The sequence below is a fragment of the Hydra vulgaris genome, chromosome 03 (genome assembly GCF_038396675.1).
Source record: "Hydra vulgaris chromosome 03, alternate assembly HydraT2T_AEP".
NCBI classification, from domain to species: Eukaryota; Metazoa; Cnidaria; class Hydrozoa; order Anthoathecata; family Hydridae; genus Hydra; species Hydra vulgaris.
The window spans coordinates 57,987,244-58,004,725 of record NC_088922.1 but is presented as its reverse complement, the minus strand read 5'-3'; the positions used below and the strand labels follow the sequence as shown (position 1 = coordinate 58,004,725).

General features: G+C 28.7%; 1 protein-coding gene across 2 annotated transcripts in view; it reads right to left on the bottom strand.

Moving 5' to 3' along the window:
* The window catches only part of LOC100208231 (nuclear pore complex protein Nup107), a 108,590-nt gene extending 91,369 nt beyond the window's left edge, over nucleotides 1-17,221 (bottom strand). The window contains exons 1-4 of one of the 2 annotated variants that reach the window (XM_065793800.1): nucleotides 16,993-17,221; nucleotides 11,513-11,552; nucleotides 11,314-11,427; nucleotides 5,098-5,123 (exon numbers count right to left, since the gene is read on the bottom strand). In XM_065793800.1, the coding sequence (XP_065649872.1) occupies nucleotides 5,098-5,123; nucleotides 11,314-11,427; nucleotides 11,513-11,552; nucleotides 16,993-17,100 (288 nt within the window). In that variant the 5' untranslated portion in view covers nucleotides 17,101-17,221. The remainder of the gene's footprint in view (nucleotides 1-5,097; nucleotides 5,124-11,313; nucleotides 11,428-11,512; nucleotides 11,553-16,992) is intronic. The other variant, XM_065793801.1, reaches the window with a different exon arrangement.
* Between the last annotated feature and the right edge of the window lie 261 nt (nucleotides 17,222-17,482).

Here is a 17,482-nt window from a genome sequence, read left to right as displayed (position 1 = left end):
AAAGCATTTTGCTTAATATAAAAATGTTTTTTTTTTAATTTTTGAAAAACAAAATAGGTTATAAAAATCTTTTTAAATTACATTTTAAAAAATTAAATATAAATTTTTTTTTTTTTCAAATAACTTTTTAAGTTTAGCCTTTTACATTTTCTCTTTCTTTGAGATTTTCTTTTTTTAGATAAGTAATTTTTTTTTTTTTTTTTCATTATTATTATTTTTTATTTTTTTCTGAGCATTTTTGAGGCATTTGGGTTGTTAAAACATGCAAACAGTTGGGTTGTAAAAACAAAATATTATACATAATATAACAATATTTTTATCACATATAATGATAAAAATGATAATAATTATAATAATAGCAGAAATTCATTAATAAAAATCTCAGTAAAACTTTACCTTTATAAAAGAATAAGGTAAAGTTTTACCTAAAGATGTAAAAGATTTTGTTGAAATTTTTATGGTAGTTTTGTTGAAGAATGCTGGGGAAAAAAAAAGTAAACATCAAAAGAACTACTTTAGTGTAATTTAAAAGAAATATATATTTTTATGTTATATGTATAAAGAAAACAATCCAGAAACTCAAAGAAACTGCTCAATTATCAGTGCCTTGATAAATACTCACCTTTATGCATGAGATTTTTGGAGAATATGAAGATAACTTTGAGATTAACTACAAGCAATGGTAAACTACAGATCATGCAGCTCTATTGAATTTGACAGTTCCAAGTTTGATTGAACTATTATTATCTTGTTTTGAAAAGCTCTATGCTCAACTTTCATTACCTACTCTCAATCGGAGTTTTCTATTTATCAATGAAAATAGAATATGAATCAACTAAACATCACTATTGTTGACTTTGCAGAAAATTATGTTTTTGTAGCCCAAATAGAAATACAGAGCTATCACCTAAAAATGTTCTTTAGATCTTAAACAGGTAGAACATGCAAGAAGTGTACTTACATCAACTGACTTAAACAGATAGAAAATGCAAGGAGTGTACACACATCAACTGACATAAATAGGTAGAACATGCAAAGAGTGTACATATATTGACTGATATAAACTACCTAGAACATGTGCGGAGTGTATGTACATCGACTTAATGTTTTGCAGGGTGCTACACTTTAATTGTTTAAAAAAATTAGGATAATTTAGGAGATTTTTTAAGGTTTTTAAGGAGATTTACTGGGAAATTTGAAAAAAAAAGTATAAAAGTCTTAGGATATTTTATGAGGATTTCAAAAATAAAGTGGCACTAAAATATTTTTATTTTATTTAAAAATTGTAAGAATGCCTAGCTAAGATAAATAAGATAAAATTAGGGCCTAAACACTGTTATTTAAAATAATCTAACATCTCTACACATACAAAAATATTAACTTGAAACAAATCAATTTCATACTTGCATTAGAAATTTATCAAATTTAACATTACACTAAATAGACTTAAAGACTAAGTAACAAACAATAAATAATTGAAAATCATTAAAATACGCAGCTAATTTCAAAAACTAAACTTTATTTTTCATATTATCCAGCCATAAAAAGAAATAATCAAATCAGAAAAAAACAAACAAAAAAACAGTTGAAAAACTTAAACCTTCAAATCTAAATCTCAGCTTTCTTGTCAATAAGTACTTTTTTTGCTGCTGTAATTTTTTTCTATTAAGTCCTGCTTTTCAGAGGCAACCTTCTTTAGCGCATTAGATTTTAGAATGGTTGACTTAATTTCTATCAATGATCTCTGCTTTTCCGCTTGCAACACATACTTATCTGCATATCTGAGCTGAAGTATGGTACCTTCAAGGATGTGATATTTTTATTAAAAATATTTAGTTGAGTATCACGGTCAGTTTATAAGGCTTTCAGGAACTTCTCTTTCTGACTGCTAAAGAAGAGTTTTTGTGCATCCTTGACGTGTCCCATAACTTTAGTTGTCATAGCCAATTGGGATGATTTTTTATTTTCACTGCACATGTGGTCATGTACAATTCTTTGTGCAACATGAGTATCAGTTAGCATATTATTATCCAGAAGTTGGTCATTTATACTAAATCTATGCTCTACTTGTGCCTTGCCATTGGACAATATTAGTAACAATTGGTAAATTTTCATCAAGTGCTTGAACCTTGAAGCATCTGTATATTGAACCAAAAAAGAATCTAATCTATCACTTTCTGTTTTGAACCCAAGAGATTTCTCCTTGTTCACTTTCACAACAATAGTCAAAAAGTGTGAATACTGCAGTTTGGCTCGATCAGCAGCCGAAGGTGATGCTTTTTTGTAACCAACTAAATTCAGCAACAACTTGTCAATATAAAGTTCACACATCTCATGAGATTCCAACATGTACAAAGGTGATAAACATAATAAGTATCTGGCAAAATAAGAGTTTAGCGCACTTTTTTTTTTCACTTTCACAACAATAGTCAAAAAGTGTGAATACTGCAGTTTGGCTCGATCAGCAGCCGAAGGTGATGCTTTTTTGTAAGCAACTAAATTCAGCAACAACTTGTCAATATAAAGTTCACACATCTCATGAGATTCCAACATGTACAAAGGTGATAAACATAATAAGTATCTGGCAAAATAAGAGTTAAGCGCACTTTTTTCAACCACATTTGTACATTGCAGCTAAAAACTGTTGAACTTCTGTTTTAAAATTATATATGTGCATCAGTAAATTTTTTTCTAGATTTCAGTTGCTGCAACTCATATTTTATTCCGAACCCAAGATCAATATTTGTGACCATAACTTGTTTTTTGACATCACTGATATCAACTTTTAATAATTTAAAAGTTGTGGATGCTACAGACAAAACTTCTTTTCCAATAAACTTTGATAAAAATAGCCTCAGTAAATTCTCAAGTGTTTCCACAAGAAAAGGTGCCATAGGATTGCTGGTTTAGAAACTAACAAGAATGAATTTAACATTTTTGCAGTTACCTCAAAAAACTGCAACTTTATAGGGACTAACACATCTTTATAGCATGAAGAAAGGTATTCATAACTGGTATTTTGCCCAGGCTTACATTGACCAGGTTGCTTGCTTTTTGGTGAACTTTTCCAAAAACCAATAATCACAATAACCTTGAGTCATATCCATTTTTGAAATCAACATGTGTAGGGCTAGCATGGAATATCTTATACACTTAAGACAGTTATTTGTTTAACTTCCATCCTTAAGCATTTCTACCATTCTTGAATAAACAGTGCATTGTGTGAAGGCCACATGTCAGTATCCAATTGATACTAACTGACTGAGTTCACATTCACTTCTCTTAGCATTCAAATTAGAAAGGAAAGGCATATTAACATTTAGACCATCCATGAAAACCTGGAGCATTTTATCTTCTTCTAAGCCACTCATACATTAATGGAAATTTATCATAATATCAACAGCAGCAGCTTTTCCCAAGAATTCAGAGTTTTAACCATCTTTAATGAGGAGTTCCAATATTTAACATGCAAATCCATCTGACTCTTCCACTCACAGGCATATAATGTTTATATTTTCATTCATTAACATGCATTTGCAAGATCTGCAACAGAAATAACCTTCAAACACACATTACATATAACATTCAAAATTACATGTTTCTTTCATTAACATGTGTTTTCAAATGTTTGTATCCAGATCTTCAACATATATAACCTTTAAACATACAGCAATCATCTTTTCTTTTTTTTTGTTAGTTCACCTCCCTAAAGCTGTGAAGTCCACTACAGACGAGGAGGCTAGTTGTGGTTATAATCCACTCCCTCAACTCTATAACTCCGAAACACAAACCTTGATGGGCAAGGCTGCTGTGCGGAGAAACAAGTTGAGCGCAGTACTACCAGGGACGTGGTGGAGATTGAACTAGGAACCTCTTGCTTATGAAGCGAGCGCTAAAATAAACAAAAAAAATTTTTTATTATTATTGCCTTTTAACCGCTCTTAAAATTTAGCTTTATATTTGACTGACATTTTCTATTCTGAAAATACAAAATTATTTTAGGCCAACTTAATTGAAACAAAATTTTAATAAAAATTATTTTGATGTTCAGAACCTAGACAGAAACAAGAAAAAAAAGCCTAAATTTTATTTGAATAAAATTTTTAAATTATTAAAATATTACAAAAATACTAAATATAAATTTGAGTAACTTATTTACTCTCAATATACAACAGTACTAACTCTAAGTCCGAACCATTTCATTTATTTATTGTTGATTGGCTTTTTATGCTTTATACTCAGGATAAATAAATTAGGGGAATTTAGGAGTATTTGAGAAAATCATCTATACTTTAGGAGAAATTAGGTCTTTTTAGGATGTTTTTCAAATATAAGGATATTTTAGGATTTTTTAGGAGGCGTGGCCTCCTAAAAAATTGTTCACACATTAAAATACCAGCTCATGAGGTAAAAAAGTTGTGAAAATACCAAATACATTTGGAAATAACAATTTCATGAGGAAAAATACCATGATTGATTTTATTATTTTTATTATTATTATCATTATTACTGCTATTATTATTATTATTATTATTATTATTATTATTATTATTATTATTATTATTATTATTATTATTATTATTATTATTATTATTATTATTATTATTATTGTTATTATTATTATTATTATTATTATTATTATTATTGACATTATTAATATTATTAATAATAATCAATATTAAACTGATTATTAAAAGTAAAAAAATATTCTGTTTAAACTGCTATTTGATATATTTATAGATGAATATATGTTAATACTTACATACCATATATGCTTGTGTTTAAGTCATAAGTCGCTGTGTTGCAGTAAGAAATTTGAAAAAAGTTTCAGCTAAAAAATTATAATCATGTATAAGTCAAAGCAGCCTGATTTGATTCAAAATTTGTCATGAATTTCTTGATTTAAACACAAGCATATACAGCACTATATATTTACCAATATCATGTAAATTTTCAATATAATTTTGCTAAAAAATTTTAATAATTATTTATTTCAAATTTGTGTGCATATGTGTGTATATGTGTAAGAGTATATGTGTGTGTATTTTAGTGTGTATATGTGTGTGTATTTTAGTGTGTATATTTGAATCAAGAAACCTGAAGCGGAGAAGTATCTTCCAAATCTAAAAAAATAAAATAAAAACTAAGTGTTAAAAAAATTTGCTTTAATATTATAAAGACAATATTATAAAAATAAACAAGACAAAAATCTTCTTTGCTGTAAGTTATTTTTCATACAACAAAAACTATTATAAAACAAAACTATTATACAAGTGTAAACATTGTTCAATCAAACTTAAATTCCATTCATCGACTTTCTTATATCATCGAAGTTTCTTACATCATTTAGAGCAGAAATGTTATAAAACATAAAGACAAAAAATAACTTAATAAGTGTTGCTGCTCTAATAAAACGGGTAAAAAAGCTGAATAAGTATTAGCTCATTTAACAGCTATAGATTGTATTCATTTTAGAACTTTGGCAAGTAGTTAAGATATTAAAAATGGCTGGAAAGCTCAACAACCTAAAATCCTAAATGATCAACATGCTATAAAGGCCACTATTATGAACTACCCAAGCTTAATAAAATTAAAATTTCTCATAAGCTTTAGCAAAGAAAAGCATAAACATAATAACTGGAGAAAGGTTTTCAATTTTTCTTGATGAGTGGACTTCAAGTGAAACTAGAAGATATTTGTGTCTTAATATAAATTGTTCAGCATAAATTTTATTATGATCTTGGAATGATTAAAATAAATGATTGAATGCCTTCAATAAGAGCAGTTAATAACTATTAATGATTTAATTTTATTAACTATTAATTTTATTAAAACTATATATAAAAATAATTCAGGCTAAATCTGAACAATATTAGACAAGATTTAGAGGTTAACAAAGTTTTAATTTTTCAAGGCATCAACAAATCAACGCCCGTTAAAGTCTGCATAAAATATTAACAGTTAAAGCAAATATAAGTTTATAATTAATTTAAATAAAGTAAAACTTTCAAACATATTTTAAATTAAAAAGCACCTAAAACACACCATACTGAATGTTTTTAAAAAACCATATTCTAGTTTTTGTAAATTATCTTGTATTTCAACTTCTGTTTATGTTTGTTTTTAATTAACATTTTTAGAATTTTTCAATAAAAAAATTGCCAAATAGTGTCAAAAGTTCACCAGCAAAAGTAAATATATAAAAAATACAAATTTTATATGAAACAGGCTTTGTAGAGTGTTTAATTTAATATATAAATAATTATACAAAATAATAGGATGGGTATTCTGTAATAGTAAATCTGTAATTCTTGTAATAGGATGGGTATTCTGTTAATTATGTACATAATTATCTAATTTTTTCACTTTTTGCTGTTTATAAATAGCACAATGTTCACAATTTATCTTGTTAATCCTGCTAATGGAATTAGTAGGATTAACAAGATGAATTAACAAGAAATGGAATAAGTTGCCCTCAGGGAAGCAGGTTTTAGAAACTTCCTCTATTATCAAATCCTGAAAGAGAATATCCGTGAAGCAACAACCCACATTATAGAGCGAGCTGAGGATTTCTAGTTTCAAGCAGAAAAACATTGTCAGGGTTTCCATCAAAAAGATTGAACAATTATTTTTTGAGTAGAAAAGTTTGAAGAAAAATAAGGGCCACAAAACTCAGACTCAACAAGCAAATAAAGAATCATTTTTATCCATGAATGAGGAATTGTTTGACATAGCTCACAAAAATACCATACAGGTTATAATCAATCAAAAATGCTACTGCTGAAATTGCAAAGGAAAAAGGGTCACTTTGGCTGCATGGTAGGTGTAGACAAAGTGTTGCTGAAACAACAACAGAAACAGATGGAAAAAGAGGAAAAACTTAATAACAAAAATATTTCAACAACGACGGATCCAAACTTGACAAAGATGTCTAACTAAAGAAAGCTGTATTAGAGAGCAGTAGCAGTGCCAAGTCAGAAGAAAAAAGTTAGTCTGAAGATCAAGATGCACTTTCAAGCATAAGCACTATTACACCTCCACCACGAAAACAAGGATGTCAAAGTGTTGTGATACATTACCTGAATGTATGTATCAGCCAGATGATAATAAAAGTTGATGATGCCAGAAAAGTAAGGCTGGATGATGAACGGATTTGACCAACTTACAGAAAGTTGACAGACTGCCATTTTAGTCACAACAATGGTTCAAGACGATGCTTTTAAAACTTTCAGAGATTGCTGCAGGTACTGGTCAAGCAAAAACTGAAGCTGTCTATAATGCTACCCAGAAATAGGAGCTAGAGAACTTTGTTCAAAGCTTGTGTTTTGATACAACCAGCTTGAATACTGGTCAATTATCAGGTGCTTTAATCATTTAGGAGCAGCTACTAGGTAGACCTCCTCTTCTTCTTCACTTAGTTTGTCATCATATTCTGGAGTTGGTATTTGTAGTTTTTGGAGCTTGTATGGGCCCAAGTAAAGCACCAGAAACTCTTGTCTTCAAAAAGTTCCAACCACAATGATCATCAATTGACCAGGAAACAGAATGTATATGAGAATGTATTTTCAGATAAATCAGCATTAGCTGAACTCGCTCATGTCAAAGAGTTGTTCACAAAATTCAATGACGAAGTCATTGAATTTTGTGAACAAGAACTGCAGGATCATCAACCACAAGACAACTATTGCAAGCTTTTTAAACTGATGCTCATCTTTTTGGGAAGAACATTGCAGAACTTGATAAAATTTGGAGCTCCTGGGCCAATGCATCAGGCTCGCTAGATGACAAAAGCCATTTACAGTATCAAAGTTTGGCTCTTTAGGTCTCAGTTCAATTTTATTGACTAGTAAAAGGCTCATGGCCTTCTACTTGTCAATATAATTCTTGCAAAGATACAATCATTTTTTGGTATTTGGCACCTCTAGCATCTAAAGCCGCTAGAAATAATCTGAAACTGCTTTAACAAATGTGCTCATACAGTGATAAAGGTATCAGTGTCGCAACATCAAGCAAGATTGCTGGTCACTAATGGTATTTATCAGAGGACCTGATCTTGTGTAGCCTCTTCGATCCTGAAGTATCTACAAAGTGAGCAAGGTGAAAGCATCAATAGAGAAAGAAGACAATAGTTGAGTTCATTTCCAAAAGAAGCAGAAACCTATTTTCTACATTAGGCATGGCCGATGGAATTCTGAGCAGAACACCTGGAATTGTGGAGCAGTAAAGAAGATTCAAGGCAGCGGAAGCTATAACAAAGACCCAGACAGTGTCCAATGACCATGCAGAACATAGAGTCGATTAGCTTCAAGATGGGCACTTGAAGAGTAAAGAACAGTTGCAATATAACTCATGGGTGGAACCTTCAATTTTTTTGTGTTACAAAATGTTAAAAATAAATTTTTAAAGTTGTTTAAAAAATGTTAAAAGCTGTTTTTAAAGTAATTTTTATTAAAATCAGCTAAAAAGAGATATAAGAACTTTAAATACAACTTTTAAAGATCATCATGAATTATTTTAGCGGACATAGTCTTCCTAACACTTTAAATCGCATGCATGTTTAATTTAATTTGAGTCAGCTTCTTTTTGTTATGTTTAGTAAAATTATGATGCACCATAGTGTAATCACTTTTAAATCAACTGCATAATTTACATACATTTTTAATCGTAGTCTACTTTAAATAATTTTTAAAAGTTTTTTTAAACATTCACAAGAAATAAAATCTTCATTGTTTAAAATATGATATGGTCTGATTGTTAAAGATTTGGTTGAGTATTTTGGTCTACCCATTATATTATCTGGTGTTGGAGTTAATAACTTCCCAATTTTTTGGAGTTAATAACTTCCCAAATTGCTGGAGGAATGGGAAGTAGTAGACCACATAACTGCCATGCCCTTCAATACAATGGCAAGCAACTATGGTCACAGATATGATGTATGTATTTTCCTAGAATGGAAACTAGAATGGAAGGTACTTCATTTTGCATGCACCTTTCACACATTCAAACTTAACTTGGCTAGTGTGTTTAATGAAAGCATTTGAGTTGACACCTCTGGTTTGGACTTTGCTATCTTTGAATGTTTTCAATAATTCTGAAAAGTACTACAAGACTACACAACTGGAATCGACAATGAAGTTGCTAGATCCACACAAACAGAACGACAGAGATGTTATATCATTTACCATCCGGCAGCTTGAAAACAACCAGCCTAGAGGTCCTTGCACCATGCCAGGTGGATGGTAAAAGAACTCTAATTTTCCAGATCTGAATGATTAGAATTTAAACTAAATGTTTTTATTAATCAGAATGCGTTCAATCTGTGTATTTGTTGCATGTGTCTATGTTCAAAGCAACTCACCACACTTCTTGCTGCATCTATGACTAATAATGATTTAAAATTATTGAAAACTTTAGTTTGCTATCAGAAAGATAGCAAACTAGAGTTTTCAAAGCATCATTGATACAAGTTGAATGTTGATACAATTGATACAAGTTGAAACAAAATTGATTGAATTGATACAAGTTGAAACAAAATGGAAAAACATATTAAGCAATTTTTGGCTTTAATTTGACACTTAATTTGACTTCATACAGATTATGTGTTTTTAACTTTTTAATCCTATTTAGAATTTTAGTTTTGGCTTCACATTGAAAAATTGCAATATTACCAAAGTTTCAGAAATATAATGTACTTTTGAAACTTTTATAATATTGTAATTCATAATACAAAGTAATTTGCTATTATACCAATCTTTTGGCTCATTTATGGCAAATCACACTTATACCAGTTTTTGCAAATGCTTTGCACTTATGCCAATGTTTGCGAATTCTTTCAGCACACTTATGCCAATTTGCACTAAAGGCAGTTTTTGGAACTATTTTTGCCAATGTTTTCAAATTCTATCAGCGCACTTATGCCAATTTTTGCAAACTCTTTCGGCGCACTATTTCACACTTATTCAGCCTCTTGGTGTGTATATATATATATATATATACATATATATATATATATATATATATATATATATATATATATATATATATATATATATATATATATATATATATATAGAGAGAGAGAGATTGAGAGAGAGAGAGAGAGAGAGAGAGAGAGAGAGAGAGAGAGAGAGAGAGCAAGAGAGAGACGCTTGGCCAGGAAGGCGTGCGATTTCAAGCCTTTGATTTAACCAAGGTTTTTAATAAATGCGCTAAAAAAAAAGAAAGTTTTTAATTAGGTTGAAAATAAATAACTTCAAAATTTTTATCTTTACTTGACATTTTTATATTAGCAAAACGTTTTTTAATAAAGTAGCTAATGATTTAATTAAAGTATCATCGAAAGTTGTATAAATTTTTATTTATATTATTTAATTATATAAGATTTTTTTATAATTAAAATAAAAAAACAAAAAAAAACTATAAAAAAAAATTTGTTAATTTTATAAGCGACGACTTGAAACAGTGACGGTCTCTTTAATAAACTTTATATAAGAATCATTAAAGTTAATTCACTAAAAAAGTAAAAAGATTTTGTTGAGAAGAAAAAAAAGACAAACTTTTTTGAAAGCCATTTGAATTAAATAACTTTGATCTTTACTTATGTTTTTATATTACTGAAAAGCATTTAAATAAAGTCAAACGACTGCTAATGATTTTTTCTAGAAATATTAATGAATAATATATATATTTTTATATTTATATAAGTATGTATTTTTTATTATAAATGTCTTTAAATAATAAAAAAAATTATATCAACTTTTAAAATAAAAGATTTAATTATTTTTTCTTTTGTTTACGTTACTGTGAAGAATTGTTAAGAACCTTTTTTTTTTTTTTAAATGTGCACATTTTTTAAACAATCGCTAGATGTCAGTTGTTACTTTATTTAAAAAAAGTTTCGCATAGTATTAAATTATAAAAAAATTAGTAAAGATAAACGATTTAAAGTTATTTATTCCAAACATAATTTAAATAATCTAATCGTTATAGTTTATTATTTATTTTAGTTAAGTTTTAATTTTATTTTTTTTAATTTTAGTTTTAGTTAAGTTATTTTTATTTTATTTTTCGTTATTTTTTTACGAAGATTTATTTGCTTCTTTTACGATAACTTTTTTTAAGTTTCTTTATAGTTAAGATAATTTTTTCGGCACATTTTTAAAATGTATACAAATTTTCATAACATATTAACAGCCATGGTCAAGTTTTCAAAATCAAATAATATTTGTGTAGTCATATTATGACATGAAATTGCACGCCTTTCTGGCCAAGCCTGTATATATATAAAATAAAATAATCACAAAAAAAATTTACCATAACTTCGACGTTTTTCAGATGGCAAGAATGGTCCAGGTGTACCTGCTTCTCTGAGCAGTGAAGAAGCAGGCTTATAACACGGACTTACTGATTGCTCAAGTAGTTGTAAAGCTATTACATAAAAGAATAACTATTTTAACCATTAAACAAATATGATTTATACTTAGCAATAAGAATTATCAAAAGTAATAATTACATTTTTTAAGGCCTAATTGCTTCCTTAGATCTTTTTCAATCTGAAAATAAAAATTTTTTATAAAAATAATAAAAAATAAATTAAAAAAAAAAGTTGCTCTAAGTTGATGACTTAAATTAAAAATAATAGTGCTGATTTAAATGGAGGGAAATTAAGATTTAAGTAACCTAATTTGATTTAAGTAACCTAAACCTGAAAAGAAAAAATGATGGTTTTGTGTTGGGGACAAATACATTTGATCAAATACAAATATGTCAATTTTAGATTTTCAAATACAAATATATGTAATTGGCATTTTGCAAATACAAATACAAATATTTGTATTTTAGGTTTAGAAAAAATCTGATTTGCATCGCGCCCTATAAAAAGAACAACAACTGCATCAAAATGCTTAATCAATACAAGAATATTTATAACTTTATTTTTAACTGCAAAATATCAACTTTTCTGTTAGCAAAGTCATCAATGAGGCTTTCAAAGTCTTGAAAGTTCAATTACTTAGTTTCTGTTAGATGGATAGTATGGTAAGGTTTCTTAAAGACGAGTACTTATTGTAGATCTAGGTAATTTTTTATCAATTTTAGTTTTGAAAAACAATATTAGGAACTGAGCTTTTAAGACTGTAACTTAGAGTGAATTTCAAGAGTTCAAGTCACCATCCATCCATTTTTTTGTTTTGTCATTTAATGTGACAACAGAAATAGAGCTTTTAAATCTTTTCCTTTCAACTATGAACTTTTCTTTATTAATGTCATCATGGTCATGACCCATAAAATCAAAATTTGTATTTATCGTTTAAAAGATTTGATGGAGTAAGAACGGCATTTTTTTTAACAAGAAAATAAAGCGGTTCAAATCATGTAATGATTTCTTGGATCACTCTGTCAAGGGACAAAAAGATTTCCCTTCTCAGCTTATCTACATGTGATAATGCTGTATCGTGATTTTTCCTCTCCTATCTGTTTCTTTTTTCTATATTGACAATCCATGATTATGCCTAGATTAAAATGATATTTTTTTTATAAAAATAAAAAAAGTTAATACTAACAGGTTTTTTAATAGTTATTATTTTTTTAATTTTTTTTATAAAATATTTATTAATTTTAAAGTTTTCAAAATTAATTTAATTTTGCATTTTTCGAGTACCAGGTTAACATACTTTTGATCATTTTTTTTAATATTAGGGACCCACCCAATATTTAAGGGTCTTAAGCAACCTCTTAAAATTTTTTTTTTCAAAAAATTTTAAAATCTAGCGTTTTTGTATTATATAAAACACACTTAGAGGGTGGGATCAGATTTTTTTCAAAAATCTTGTTTTAAAGGCCACTTTAATATATATAAGTTGTCTCATCTTGACTTTACTAAAGGTTTTTGCTTCTGTCACTTTAGTAGTGTATATGCAACTCTTCTGTAAGGCCTTAATGAGGCTATAACTCTAAAACACAGTTTAATGATTCTGAGGCCAGCTGGTAAATTTTCAAAATCTGTGGTAGCTCTTAAAGAGAACATTAACAACAATAAAATAGCAGGGCATTAACAGAGCTATGTTACACATGGAAGCAGTGATGCAAATGCATTTGTCATACCAATGGGTTTCAATAAAGTCTGGCATGATGATGTTCTCCATAAACTTCCTTCATTTATTTATTTTATTTAAAATTGTACAAAATACAAAAAGGTAAGACAGGTAATTATTAAATTACTCTAATGTAACACCAAATAATAATAAAACTCAAGTAAGAAAAGAAGTGGAGAAAACAAGTTAAGACACTGCACAATCACATATACTGTGCAGTGTAGATTAAACTTTTTTAAATTCAATTTTAATGCAGACAGTGAAGGTTAATTCGAAAATGTGAAAAAAGAATAGTGTCGCAAATTGTCTCATTACTGATTGTTGAATAACAGAATAAGGAATGTTGCAAATGAATTTAATGAATGTTAAAAATAAAAAAAAGGAATAATGTTGCAAAGGAGTTTAATAAATAGTATAATAAATTTAAAAACAAAAAAAGGAGCAGTGTTGCAAATGAATTTAATGAATCATGTCAAAAATAGAAAAAAGGAATAATGTCCTAAAAAAGTTTAATGAATAGCAACATAAAAGTAAAATAAAAAAATATTAACTACAAATGTGTGTTTAGATAACATGTCTACATACACCAACTATCTTATAGCCTGCTGCCGCAAAGAAGTGCCGCTGCATCGACTAAGGGTTTGGTAGCAATTTTTTCTTTCATTATTCTTTGCTTTTTTCTTTTTTTTCCGTAAAAGCCATAAGCTATATGATAAGCAAAACAAGAAAGCATTTGCTGAAATTAACTAATTGCGACACTATTCCGTTTTTACTATTTGTGACACTATTCCTTTTTTTAATTTTCTACACTTTTCATTAAATTCATTTGCAACACTATTCCTTTTTATTTACATTAGATCTTTTCAATATATTCGACACTATTCTGAAGTTCATTTTTTGACACTATTCCTGTCACCATATTTATTACATTTTTATTACCTTTCAGTCCCTGTAATCCGCTAGGAAGGTCATGACATTTTTTAGTAAGTGTGACCACACCAAAAACTCCATTTATACAACAGTATTTCTTTCTTCAGTATTCTTTGTAGGAATTTAAGTGATAATTTTTAAAAGTTTACTTTTAGTGATAAAGGATTTCAAAATTAGCTAACTATTAGAGTATGCTATATTTGAGATACAAAAACAATGACTTGAGAACTTTGTATCTGAATCGCTCATTTGTAACAGCAGTACCTAAGTTTTAATATGATGCATCTAGAAAAGTTTTTAATTATCGAACCATTCCTATGAAATAGCAGTACTAAAGTTGTTCTTGATGGTCAACATTTTTAGTCTCTAGTAACTTCTGGGGTACCACAAGGGGTTATCCTTGGCTGTGTTGCTCCTAATCTATATTAAGAATCTTCCTCATAATCTTACCTCTAAAATGACTTATTTACTGATAACACAACTATCTTGACAAAAAGTCATAACTTTTAGATTGCTTAGAACAAACAGTTTGAAACTGATTTCATTTCTGTGATACAGGCTTGCATTGGCTGATGAATTTTAACCCAAACAAAACTTAATTGCAGCCCTCAGAAATAGAAAAATTGAAATCCACATTTAATTACCGACCTTAAACGGTTAGAGGTTGGCATTAGATCTACAAATAAAATTTGTTTGTTTATGCGACACAATGGTCGCATAAAGTGACCAACTGAGCCATCCAGTTACGTAGTCCTAGGAGATGTGAAAATAGAAGTAGATTGTAGATGATGTCATTGAGTGAGAATCATAAATGAATGTAAAGACTACTTTTTAGGAGGAATAAAATTTTAGGGATCCAGGGATAGGGTGAACAATAACTCACGCTCTAGTCATCCTAAACAAATGATAAAACAATGGTCTATGAGTAAACAAGTCAATATATATCCGCTGGTGATTCCTCTCCTCAGGAATGCACTGCGATAATGTTTCGGAGAGCCCAAGACCTGCACTAACACCACTCGTCAGGGGCGTGTCCTTCCAACAAATCTCACCGCCTGCAAATAAAATTTGACACAAAAGGATTACTATAAAACATAGAAGCAAGGCAACTTTTTGCCGATCTCAAACACTTTTAGGTCAGCAATATGCCGACTTTAATTCTGAAGGCTGCAATTCTGCATGACTAACAGTTATTGTGAAATTGTTAATATTTCTATATTCATGAACAGCAACACTCTTACCGAGTCCTTCACTTAACGCCTTCTCAAGTTATTATTTACCAATGACTTCTCATAGAAAATATATATACAATCAATTGCAAATCTAGCGTCTGTTAAAGTTGCATTTTTTATTGTGCTTACCATATTTTACTCCTGTTTCCATTCTCTACCACTATAAATCTCATATTTTTCATTTTTAGATAAAATTTCCTAATGAAATAAGTTATGTTTGGCCGAAATTTTGGTATTATTTTTGGTATTGGTTTGGTAATGTTTGCAGAGATGTTGATTTTAGTATTGAAACAGTACACCCGAAATTTTGTTTACGGTGTATTTCCTGTTTGGGCCAATCACTACTTTCTATCACTACAAGTGAACTATTATTTCTTGTTCCATCAAACAAAATTTAATCTAAAGTGACTCATCATTTTATTGTAATTGCAATAGAAGTAAGATTATGGTGATTAATATACTCAATTGTGGTATTCGATAGTGAAATAGCTTCTAAAAACGATTTATAATAATTATTTATGATTATATTGAAGCTCATACTTTATCTCAATATAGCGATTGCCATTTATCAATATTTATAAAATAAGAATATCAACATTATTGTAATAATGAAGTAAAGACTGGATAACAAAGATTTTGTTTGAGTTAAAATCCACTAACCCAAACCTGTCACAGAGGGGAAATCATAACCAAAATTAGCTGCTTGTTCTGCACAATCAAAAAGTAACGAATTTTTTTTTAAGACCATATATGGTAAGGAATATATGGTTGTTTTATCAGAAAATAAAGCCACATGAGAGCTATGATTGTCAGGACATTAACATAGATAAGTAACAACATGAGACCACAAGTGGAATCTTGTGGGACCCCAGAGGTTACTGGAAATAAAGAAGAGTTGTCCATCAAGGACAACTTTAATAAATAAATTAAAAAGTAATGATTTAATAATTTTGAATGTTTTTCTAGAAACACAATATGAAGCGAACTTATGGAGAGGACTAGCATGCAAGCTTCATTAAAAGCATTTGATACATCAAGTGCAATAGCCCTTTATTTTTTCATTTCTCTATAATGCATTGTAAAATCTTTTTATTGTCACAATCAATAAATCATTAGCGGAAGACAAAAATCCATTTTGATTAAAAACAAGTTGTTGGACTCAAGATAAGAAATTAGAAATTTTGAGATTTAGTAATTTGAGAATAATGAATTCTCATTTTTGCATGTTTGTAGCAGCAACAATTTTTTTCTAAATACTGTTGTTGCGCAATCCTAACACCTAATACAAGTTAAATGAGATTCAAATTTAAAATATTACTATTTATTTCCAACCAGATCATTTTCACTTGTTAATTTCAGTTAATTGATAAGTACATTTAACGTTTTAAAATAAGTTTACTTGGGTAAATAATTTTCAACTTTACTTGTTTTTTTCCAGTACTTTAACTCAGTAATTCTTTGTTATCATCGTCAATTACAGGAACTCAAATTACTTTTTTTTTTTTGCACAATAGTTAATGATACAAGTGTCGTTATTTTTATTTCAAATGTTTTTTTAGCTTGTGACACAAGTTGTACAAACTATATTCAAATAACTTTGTACTATTTTGAACCATGTATATAGATAAGGTTCTATGTATGTAGATAAGGTTTAAATTTTTGAACAGGGCCTTGTCTATACATATCTAAATTATAGCGAAGCAAGGTAATAATAAAAAAAATTATTTAAATATAATTACGAGCAAATTCTTTTTTTCCGCAATAGAAGCAAATAAATCGTTAATATTTTCATTCGCAGTATGTGGACTAAATAATATTTTTGGTGAAGCTTGTTGCGAAAACTCCATCTTTAAATATTTTTTTTTTACCGCTTCGGCTGCACGTGTTTGTTGATAAATTAAATTTCACTAAAAACTTTATCCGAGCTTTTAAAAAATAAATTTCACTTTAACCGCAGTAACTTTCGTTATCAACTATTTTGTTACCGTAAACCGGGGTAACTTTGGCCAGCGGGGTAACTTTGGCCATTTTTAAAAATTTTAATTAAACATCTATAACTTTTTAACAGTTAAGTAACGTTTTACTATTTTTGTTTTATTTGTAAATGCAATCTTTCTTGCTTAAATTTTGATATGAAGTTTGTTGCAAATGCTCTTTACTATAAGTAAAAAAGAATGAAAACTACATCTTGGTAAAACACAATCAAAAACTGTAAAACAGAATGTTGTC